At 31.3% G+C, this 12226-nt stretch overlaps 1 protein-coding gene across 1 annotated transcript; it reads right to left on the reverse strand.

Moving 5' to 3' along the window:
• Window positions 1–2184: 2184 nt before the first annotated feature.
• On the reverse strand, window positions 2185–6898 carry LOC114393911 (squalene monooxygenase-like). Its single transcript, XM_028355412.1, has 9 exons — window positions 6419–6898; window positions 4995–5106; window positions 4709–4883; window positions 4029–4197; window positions 3577–3795; window positions 3171–3446; window positions 2774–3052; window positions 2574–2680; window positions 2185–2487 (listed from the first exon to the last, which is right to left on the reverse strand). Coding segments are annotated over exons 1-9 (1581 nt in total). The 5' UTR covers window positions 6662–6898; the 3' UTR covers window positions 2185–2486.
• Window positions 6899–12226: the final 5328 nt, after the last annotated feature.

Below are 12226 nucleotides of genomic sequence, written 5' to 3' on the forward strand. Positions count from 1 at the left end.
AGTTGAATCAATTTTAAAAATTGAAGAATTAAATTGAATCTAAAAAAATTAGATGATCAAATTGAATTAAAAAATAAATTAGAGGATAAAAAATTATTTTAACCTTCTTTTTTTACTTTAAATGACAGTATATCATAGGGCGAGCCAAGTAAAGATGTGTTTGGTTAATTTTTTTAAAATTTTTTTTACTTTAAATGGGCGACCCTAGTAAAGAAAAGATGTGTTTGGTTAATTTTTTTTATTTTTTTACTTTAAATGGGCGATCCTAGTAAAGATGTGTTTGGTTAGTTTAATTTTTTTTTCCACTTTAAATGATATATCACATAATCCATGCATAGATCAACGTATGACTGCAAATAGGTTGTATTTAATGGAAAAACAAATATGGACTTATCAGTTATACTCGAATTCGGCTGCGGTTCTTAAGAAAATATGACAGCCCGCTATGAGTCTACTGAGTGGGGTTTGGGAAGGATAGTATAGATATATGCAGCCTTATCCCCGCATTTAGAGAGTTTGTTGAGTACTTAAGTAGCTCTAGAAAATAGGAAACCAAATAGAATGCTCATAATATTTAGATTTTAGAGCGTCCTAAAAATAAGCAAAAATAACACAAATTAAATGTTAGACTAATAAAGGAACTATATGAGAAAGAAGAGGGGTCAAAAATGCATTCAAACATTTTTTATTTGACATACATATGTTCCACATTTGTTGCTATTGAAGCATAGTTGTAGAGTTTTTTTTTTTATTCGTAAGAATGAAAAATACGCATCAGAATATTTATAATAACTTGCATTTTACTTAATGAAAATAAAATCCCTAGGTTTGTAGCTAATAGAGTTTAAATACCATAAATTGTCCTCTTAGACATTCTTTTAGCATGTCATCTAAGAAAAACACTTCTTCAAATTTTATGATTTTTTTTAAAAAAAATACTCTTTTCTTTAATATCATTTAAGAAAATTTTGGATGAGTATCACGTCTTTTTCTTTTTGCTGAATTGATGAATATCACGTCACTAATGAAACAAATAAAAATACATTAAAAAATAAATCTTAAATATACTAATTTAAAAAATAAAATTAAAAATATATATAAAAAAAAAGCCTGGAGTTTTTGGGGATGATTGCAAGTTTAGTTTTAGTTTTTAAATGTAAAATTTAAATTAAATATGTGGAAATATGAGATCTAGACTAATTTTTAAACGTTTTCCTTTAACTCCCTTCTATTTTTATCCATCCAAATCAGGGACCAATTGTTGGTATCACGAGTATTGTCTTCACCACTTCTTGCCTAGTACTACCATAACCATTATTGTTGCTTCTCTCATTACTGCCCAGAACACCATTATTGCGGTTATTAACTTATTCGTAATCAACCAACCATCACCATCAAATAAACCCAAATGTATTGTGGTTTTGAGTAATCTGTATACTTTTGACTTCATTTTTTATTAAAAATAAAAAGCTACAAAAAATTGAAACTAAAATCTTAAAACCGAAAACTAGTTTTAAATTTTAAAATTTTCAAAATTTTAAGCTAACGATTATCACATTAAGCTTTTATGTCCTTCTCCCTCTTGGGCATTTTTTTCCTTCAATCCCTTCCTCCTCCTACTTCATCAAAAAGGGTTTGACGTTGTTTTTAAGGAACCTTCTTTGAGAATAAAAAGAATAGTTAGTCACCTAGACACATAATTAATTTTGCAAAAACGTTGAATATTCAAGTTTTGGGCTTAGGAGCTATGATTACGAACGTGCGCCGAAAACTTCTTGATGCTAATTGGGAACTAAAGCTGTTGAGATAAAAGAAATTGATAAATCCCAGAGAAGGGTGTTGTTTAGTTGAGATAAAAGAAATTATTATTATTATTATTATTTTTCGATAAAATTATTTTGAACACTCAAACCATACTCAATTTTCAGCATAAGCAGCAAGTTTATCACTATACTATTATTTATCATTCATCAAGTTAGATTGGGGGGGGAGAGAAACTCATTCTTAAAGAAGTCAATGTCTTTTAACGCAAAATAGATGATTCCTCTAAATCGACTCTAAATCAAATAAAATTAACCCTTTCTTTCCAGCTTGACACCCTACGAACACACTTTGCACTACGTTCTCTAGTTGTATGCATGACACAGAAAACCAAACACACTTAGATGATCATAGGAAGGTGGATACTCATTGAACAGCTCATAGGGAGTCTTTCCATTCAATAGTGGGGCTTTGACTTTCCATTCAAAGGTGGATACTCAATAAACTCGTTTGCGCAAATGCTATACTTTAGTTTAAGTGCCCAGAGTGGATTGTAATTTAGTTTAATATCATGGATTTAATTTCTAGTGTACCAAAAAGGAGAGAGAGAGAGAGAGACAGAGATGATACATTCAATTGAAACATTACAAGCTACAGACTACAAAGAATACACACAAAAGAAGCCAAAATGCTTACAGAACTACGAACTTCAACCTTCCCTCAATTCTGAAAAAAGCAGGATAAAGTTAGCTCGTGCTATTGAGAGCACCTTGATTTTTCAAAATGTATTCACTAATTTCAGTGATACTCACTATTGTGCAACTGGAGGAGTTCTGTAATAAGCTGGAACAGTGGCAGGGAAAAACATCTGACGAATCCCTTCGGCCTTAATTATGGGAAGGATGATTGCAGATGCACCCTAACACAAGAAAATTTTGATTCTACGGAGTTAACTTTCCTGCTATTTATTCGGACGCAAAATCTGAAATAAAAATAATAGAATAATACTTACCGAGATTAATCGGGCTCCGATCCATACTCTCTTAGGTGAAGGAAATGGTAACAATAGACGGCCAACACCGTATATTGCAACAGCAAAGAAATGGAGAACCAAGCTCAAGGGACGAGGGTTTAATCCAGAAAGTAAAGAGACTGGTCCTTCCGAGAATAGGCCTCCAAGGCTGAGATAATCGAAGCAAGCTTGGCGCATTTCCTTCCTTGCCAGATCAGGGGATGCACAAAATACTTTGTAAAGAGCACCTGCCAATGTATTTATGGTGGATGCCACAGGCTGCAAATTAAAAGAATTACATTAGCTTTATAAGCTTTAATGAGTTCAGTGAAGTTCTGCTCCATCTTAAATTAGAAGTTATGTCAGATAATAGGAAAAGGCGAAAAGCTAACATTACCTTACGCAAGGTATAAAATGATTCAAGGTATTTACAGAGTGTGGGTGCATCATTCAGGTCAGACAAAGGGCTTAGAAGATTTCTCAGCACCACAATATCAGACAATGCTACAGTCATTCCTCCCCCAGTTAGTGGATGTCGCATGTTGAATGCATCTCCCATCAGAAGGGCTCCGGGTGTAGGATGAGGATCTGCTGGCATGCTTCTGTTTGGCATTGTCCTTATGTTGCCTTTGTCAACAGCAGCAATGAAGGCATCATAAAGCTGGGGGGGGATCTGCAATAATTTGCCACTTCATTATTATCTAAGAGACCAATAAAATGTGAATGCGATTCTACACTGAATGAAAGGTTAATCACTCGCCAGGGTTAAAATACTTATAGAACTTGGAGCATAAATGGGGTACCTGGGGAGCCACCATTGTCTTCAAATACTTTTCCATTTCACCGTTTGATATAGAAGGAACCTTCTGACCAGGTACATCGACCAGACAGCGAATCTCTGTACTACTGATAGGATAGAATAGAATCGGCGAAGGGTCTCCCAGTATGACATGGCCATGATTTGCACATGGAAGTTCACAGTTCTCTAAAACTAAACCAACAAAACATGAGGGAATATCCACCTGCAAATACAGCATTATAAAAAATTTGTAATTCAAAATTCTACTTAGTTCTTCTTATAACAAGAAGAAAACCTTTAGCAGGGAAAAAAATGTCTGAATAAACCGAAGAAAATAACTGAATAAATTATAGCAAAAAGCTTTTTGGGTGTGAGTGCTGAGATTAGTTTATAGGAAGAAGTTGACTGATTTGATCATGGAAACTCTCACAGAATTAATCTGAAAGGAGTTCTCACCTTAGGATTACAAAGAGAACGGCGTAAGTTTGAGAAGCAACCATCACAAACAATGGTAAGAGGAGCATATGTTGTCAACTCCTGGCCATCTTTGTTCTTATATTGCACACCTTTAATTGTTCCCTTCTCTTCAACCAGGGAAGTGACTGTTCCTTGCTCCAATCGTACACTGCAGAATATTTGAAAAGAAAAACACCATGTAAACATGACTTAACAAGTAAATACCTCTAGCTTAATTGAATAACTAAAATCACATTGATAATTCTCACATCATTTCTGAATTATGATCGTATTGTCACAATTTATATCAATTGGCTTTCCTAGATATGATCAAATACTACAGGAAACAGAAGCTAATAGCAAAACAACTTTCAATCGAACTACTTGGGTTCATGTAACATGATTAAAATATCTAACCAAATCTACTCAAATGGTATCAATGTTAAACATATAAAATGAGGTCAAATTTTACATTTATTAGAAAAAATAGAATCCTAAAGGCAGTCATAGCTTCATAGGCAGTTGCAACTCTGTAACAAGTAATATATAATCTCTTATCTCTTTTTTATATATGACAAACAATAACTAGTAAATGAAGGATATACAAGTTTATCAAAAGGAAAAAAGGATATGCAAGCATATTCATTTGAGCATAAATCCAAAAAGGAAGAAATCAATACTTGGCAAGTGAGGCAGCTTTCTCCCGCAACCTCTGAATAAAGCGCCCATTGTGAAAGCTTCTGCCAGAGACATCCGAGTGAAACTTCTCCAAGGGGTAAGAGAGACGAGTATGTTTCCCATCCTTGAAAAGGGCATAACCAAACACTTGCTGAGCATCAATTTTGTCCACACAATCTGCAGTTAAACACAAAACAGACTTCACAGATGTTTATTTAGGCAAAATTCTGGAGAGAATCTCCAAAACCCATGATCAACCACAATATACAAGTGCAATATCTACACTACCTTCAAGTCCGAGCTCAATTAATTTGAGATAGCCACCGGGTTGAAGCAACTCTCCAACAATTCGATCAGGCTCACTCAGGTCTCTTTCAATGACGTGTACCCGACGCCCATCCTATAATACATAAAATATTTATGTAGTCAACACTCAACATCCATAAATATCGAAAAACAGTACTCAACCTACCTACCACATAATCCTTAATAGTTAAAAACTTCAAAAAAAAAAATGCATGTCTTGAATCTCGCTAATCAACAACACAACACAAACAATATAATAGTCAGCACCCAATAACTCAAATCCAAGTTCGATTCTCATATGTGGTCTTGGACTCTTGGCAGACAGTATAACTAAACTGAGGTAAAAATCACGGATCTGATCCTCTAAAGTAAGTAACTCGTTTTAGAGAATAAAATGAGTAATCTCAATAGTTGACGAGAAAATCGACGATAAGTATTATGTGCACGTACATAACAAATAAAAAATATATTGGGATATTAATAGTTGAATTCTTCATTAATACCTAAAATTGCTTACTTTAACTCTTGCTCATCTCGGATGAGCCAAATCTAAAACACAATCCCTGAGATTTCGAAAGGCAGAAACAAGTAAACTGCCCCTAAAATCAATATATATTTTACAGAAAACTATTAATTTCAAGCTTTCTGCAAATCCCTATCACCCACGGAAATATTAGGCTGCACCTATAGATTAACGAAATAAAATTTCGTATTCAATTTTGACATTCGGTCCTTTAATATATTATTTGAAATAAAAAAGAATTAGAAAAGCTCTTAACATCGTATTGATTCTGAAACAGAACATGCTATATCTTCCAGCTGCTTTCAATTGAAAAACAGAAAACTCCAACGCAAAATTTCCGAAAAATGTTAAATTACATAACCACGAGACAAGCACGTGACCACCGCCAACGACGAATTGTAACGTTGTCACTTACTTTTCAACGCAGATAGAGATAGAAGATGCTTTACTTTCATTGGCAAAACAACAGTTCTTTTCATAACGCTCTGTTCTCTCAAATAAGTTCCAATTTTCCAAAAACCCAAAAACAAGAAGAAGAAGAAGAAAAAAAGCAATAAAAAATCATTACTCTAATGAATAACAGCAATTCTCATATGTGAGAATTTCAAAACAGAGAAAAACAGAGGCATGCTCTGATGTTCATCATTCATCGTCAATAATAAACAAATTTTCCTGAAACGCAAAAACAAAAAGAAGAAAAAAGTAATAACATAATTTCTCTAATAATTATATATGAGAATCTCAAAACAGATAAAAAACAGAGGCATGTTCTGATGCTCATTATTCATCGTCAATAATAATAATACTAATAATAATAATAATAATCACATGCAACAGGAAAACGGATCAACAACAATGAAAAACGCTTATAAATCAAACCTACCTTGCCGAGAGTGTGCGCCAGAGAGGCGCCGGCGACGCCGGCTCCGACAATGATGACGTCAGCGTCGCCGTGGTGTTTCTCTGATCTACATTCTCCGGCGGAGGTCGTCACGGTCTCCGATAACTCATTCCTCTTCTCCGGCGAAGCGTGGTTACGGCTCGCTCCGCCGAAGGCCAGGCTGTAGAGCGCGAAGAGGCTCAGAGCGGAGCACAGAATCCAACCGAGAACGGACAGATCCGCCATTTCGGTTAAACAAATCGGAGAAACTTCGCCGGAAAACTGCGACGGTTAGAAACGGCGAGGACGAAGGAATGAACGGTGCGTGGCGCTCTCTCTCTTTCTCGCTCTAGTTTCTCTCTCTGCCTCGCTGGCATAGAAATTTGGAACGGTTACAGTTACTGTAAACGGAACTCAAATGAGAGGTGCTCCTTTTATAGAGACATGCCAGAGCCACCAGCTTCGTTGTTTACAACGGTCCCGCACATTAGCTGTATTTCCATTTTCCGAACAATACAACTCTTCAAAAACAACATTTATTTAATTTTTTTTATAATTATACAAATTTTACTTTTTATACTTCAAAATTATTTATTTTAATTCTCATATGTATCATTTTTTAATCTCTTCTAATTCCTACACCTATCATTTTTGTTCTTTCTAGTCCTGATGTCTATACTCATAAAAGCTTAAAGGAATTAAAAATCATATTATCAACAGTAATCCATTAAAATGCTTAAAAATTTTAGAACCATTAATTTTTTTTTATTAATTTGACAACCGTCATTAATTTTTTTGAATGGAATGATTAACTTTATCAAATAGAGTATAAGAGAAAAATTAAAGAAATCAAAATAAATCTTTTAATAAGGATAATAGAAGAACATCCCATTATATCCTGATAAAAATGAGAGAAATAAAAAAAGGAACAAAAACAATTGAAAATAAAATAGAAAGGTTTTAGCCGCCAGTTTGCGCCGCGTGAGCATTGACAAAGGATTCGAGCGTTGCCGTGTTCGGTCTTCCAAATTCCATTGCCATTGGGCAATAATAAAATAATAATGAGCTGAAAAAGGATAGAGAAAGCGAAAATTGAAATAATTTTTTTAGCAATGGCTAAATTGCTTCTCAATTTTCATTTTTTGCAGAGTGATTATCTGTGGCGTTGGGAGATGGAGATGGGAAACCGAAGATATATTTTAATTGAGTTTGATTTGTTTTTATGAAATTAATTGGGTTAGTGTTTAGATATATATTTTAGGAATTTGATTTTTAAAAATAAAGTGCATTCACGGTGATTGATTATAAAGTTAACAATTATAAATTGTGATATAAATAATCAAGGTTCAAAATAAAATTAGTATTTTTTTTTAAATTTAGTCTTTGAAAATTCAATCTTCTGAAAATTTGAAATTATTAATTTTTTTCCCTATAAAATTCAATCACAGTTGTAAATAAGACTAATAATGTCATTATAAAAAAAACATTTCATTACCAAAAATATGACTAATAATGTGCTTAATTTCATATTTTAAATGTGAATTTTCATATTTTAGATGTAATTTTTATAAGCCAATATTATGGTTTTTATAGCCTAAACATTATTTGGTTTTCAATATGTTTCCAAATATGCTATAAATCCTAGACAGAGAATTACAGTTTACAATAATATCTCAAAATCTTACCAAAAAAATAAAAAAAGAAAACAAAAACTAAAATTATGACAGTTACAAATAAAAAGGAAAACAAATTATTGTTAGATTCAAGCTGAATAAAGCTTAGCTTAACTTCACCTAATTTTATTCTTGATAATTATACATATAATACTGCATGCCAACCAAGGATTCACTGTTTTTTATTTGCCTTTTTTTTTTCTTCCGGTCTTTGTCTCTTCTACAACCTAACTACGTGTTTGGTATCGAAGTAGAAGCTACTAGTAGCATGCATAGTCTGCTACTAACAGTAGCTTTCACGTTTTTTTTCTTTTCTTACAAGTTGAAATGATTTAGCTTCAAACATCCAAATTACACACGCTAATTAAGCATGGGATGATTGATATGAACACCGTGACTTTGATTCTCAACAGTTCTCTGTTAAAAGTAGAAACAATTACTCGTAGGATAAGCATCTTGGCCTATGTTTGATCTTCTTCATTGTCTTCCACTAACAAATTAGATGTAAATAGTTTGCTTTGCTCATAGAGCTGGCAACAATAGATGTAAATTCATTAGTGTTATGTGAAACTTCTTAAGTTTCTATTAAGAGTTTCATAATGATATATGTATTGATAGTGAAACATTAAAATATTTACTCACTTTGATCAATGTTTTGTAATCAATAAATAGATAAAATAAGAGTTGAGAAATTATATTAAATTAAACTTTAAATATTTTTTCAAGCTCTGAATTTCTCGACACAACCCTAATTCAAAGTAACAAATGATCGTTCAATAATATGGAACAACATTCACAAATGTCTTCTTAGCTTTTTGTATCTAATTTAAATCTACATTTACAAATGTTAACTACTTTAATAGAAACAAAAAAAGGATTACAAATTAAGCAAAATGCAATAGTTATTTAAAAAATAAGAATAAATTTATGCAGTTTATAATTCATATGTACTTTCATTTACAGGGAAAAAAAATATTACTGGCTAACAGGTAATAAGGCTTCATAAGTTTTTTTTTTTTTCATAACAAAGGTAACAGGTAATTCATATGTACTTTTGTCTATTAATAAAATCTAATGATCATTTTTTTCAAATAGATTTTTACATTTTTTATCAGTTGGGGTGTCTCGACTGAGAAAGTAATTTTAATGAGAGTGTGAAGATTAAATTTAGTTGAAAACATTTAAATGCATGTGATTTTTTAACATATATAACTTGTATGTTTTAATATTGACTATTTATGAAAAAATTAATGGTTAATATTAATTATCTCACTTTTACATAAAAATAAAAACTCTCTTACCGGATACTTTTCCTTTATTAATTATGAAAAAATATATATCTCTTCAAATTAAACTTTTTGTTTAACTATTACATGGCATTCAATTTCTCTATTGACTATGTTTGCATTTTTTATGACTAAAGTAGGTTTTATCTTTTTCAATAATTTTTTTATACACGAAATAAATAAATAAAAAGTCAAATCCCAATCAACATATTTAGAGAACGTATATATCTATCAAGATGCCATTGTTAATGTACTTTGGACAGTACTACTAAAGGAAATGACAAAGAGAGTGCTTATAAAATAGGGGATTCCATTAGATCGATATTAGATACACCTTTCTCTTGGCAAACAATAATGGTTGATCCGTGCGTTCTGCGTGTGAAGCATGGGTTATTTTTTTATATCTATTTTTCCCCTGCGTCTAGATTTGTTAGTTGTTGGATTTACTAAATAACAATAAGCAATAATACAATATTTAAAATCAAAACCAAGGGCAGCAAATCAAGGGGCAGCATGTACCTCCAAATTAAAATTAATGAAACCAAGGGTTGTCATTCTTGTGAATCACAAATTGTGGCATTGCATCCAACGAACTTGCCTTCAACAGGGACAAAATGCAATTACAACGGACAAATAATTACTAGTATTTTAGTCGTTAATGAGGGTTTAAAAGTGGGAATATATTTAAATGAAAAAATCATCATGTGCTAAATAATATATTTCTCATCCAATTTTTTTTTTTTTTTATAGAAAACTACAACAAACGGTGGTAGTAAAGATTAAAATACTTCGTAACAATACTTACTCACATGCCAAAGGCATATTCGATTATGCTATGCCCTTCAAAAAAAATTGAACATGTGGAGTTTTACAAGACAAAACAATATTTGATTATGCGCCAAAGCATAATCAAATGTGCATGAAACACAATTCATTTTGGGTGTTCTCTCCAATGAGGCCCAGGAAGCTCCCTCTACACTTTCCATGCATTTCAATTTTCATGTCATTTTTGGAGAGAAAATAAAAAGTGTGTTCTTTCATTTCTCGGTCACTTTCATTGTGGCTTTCACTCCTACTGAAAGAGAGACGAACACAAACTCAGTGAAATTAAGTGTAAAGGTTCAAATAAATAAAGCATACATTTTATTTATATTGTCATTCATGTGTCTAATAAGTTTGTGTGTACACTCATCATATTATAATGTAAATTTTAGTGTAATTCAACCTATAATATTTTTTTATATGACAAAAATTATTCTCACATATATATTTTATCTCAATATTATCTAAGACTTCAATACATCTTTTTTTACCTTTGATTATTTATCACATTGAAAACTTTAACATATCTTTCTTTTATTCATAATTATCCATCACAACTAAAACGTGTTAAAAATAATCATAATTAAAATAACTTTTCACTAATCGTCAAACAAAAAAAAGTAAAAGAATATTCACATTGCTATGGCTCCAAACACATAAAAAAAATGATAATCACAACCCATCCATGAGTCTATTTGTTTCAAAATTTAAAAATTTTAATAATTAAACTTGAGTCTCATAATTGAGTTAAAATCTCTACCCTTCTAACAAAAACTAATAATTTAATAATTAACATTTACTGATTAAAATCACTATCATCTAATTTTCGAGTTTTATGAATAACACGTTATCAAAAAATTGAATTGTCAATTGTCCAAACTGATAATTTCTATATTATTTTTATTAAATGAGCCAACTAATTAGTCCGATTTAAAAATCCTCTGTGTAAATATCTAAGCATTGTCGTTGAAATTCGGTATACAACGATGTATACCTTTTTCTTACTGCTCGATGTATACTTGTATATAATATTTATAAAAGATGCATCAATGACAACCAACGGGGTCCTGAGATTTTAACCTGTTTCTAATTATAATTTTTTTGTTAACATAATTTATGCTTTATCATTCCTGGTGATCGACCACCGTATCTGAGGTTACTAATTTCTTATTATTGTTATATATATATATATATATATATATATATATATATATATATATATATATATATATATATATATATATATATAACATTTCTATGCAAAGTGTGGTCCTTAATTACTTGTGATAATACACCAGATTAGGGTTGGGGACCAATTTTCACTGATGGGAAGGAAAGGTCCAAAATCTAAATAACGAGCCATTGAAATACATAAATAACTTTTAAGACATTAGGTACAATTATTATGAATAATTTTAAATTACTGTGTTAATTTTCTCGATAAATTTGATGCACGTCACATTAAGTTTTCCCTATTCATCAAGAAAGGGAAGTTGAAGTTATCTCTTTAGATCAAGAATAAAGAAAATCAAGGAAATAAAATATATTTAAAACAAAATATTAATTTTTTTACTAGATTAATTTGATCTATTTATTTAATGTGTTGTGCAGCCCCGACGGCGCTAACACGAGTAACAGTCAATAGTAGAAAATTTAAGTGTAGTAGGCCAACATCATGATATCCTGGATGATTAATTAAATTAGGACATTTTTACAAAGAAAATAATAAAATAGGATCCTTTAAAAATATATTGCTGACACGGGGCTATATTTTCAATCTGATCAAAGTAGAATGTGTCAGTTTAAACTGAAGAGTTTCATGCCATGTAGGCTTTTGCAATGAAAGTGAAATTATGATGCTTTGCATTTTAATTCATCTTTTGGTCTCATATTTTTGTTAGGTTTATTCGCATTATTTGGTTAATCTCTGCATGTTTATGTTTATGTTTCTTTTTCATTTTGTTTTGTTAAATTTGCTACATTTTTAGTGTTTTTATGTTTTAATTGAGAATTTTTAACATAAATGAGGT

This window comes from Glycine soja, chromosome 17 (assembly GCF_004193775.1).
Source record: "Glycine soja cultivar W05 chromosome 17, ASM419377v2, whole genome shotgun sequence".
Lineage (NCBI taxonomy): Eukaryota > Viridiplantae > Streptophyta > Magnoliopsida > Fabales > Fabaceae > Glycine > Glycine soja.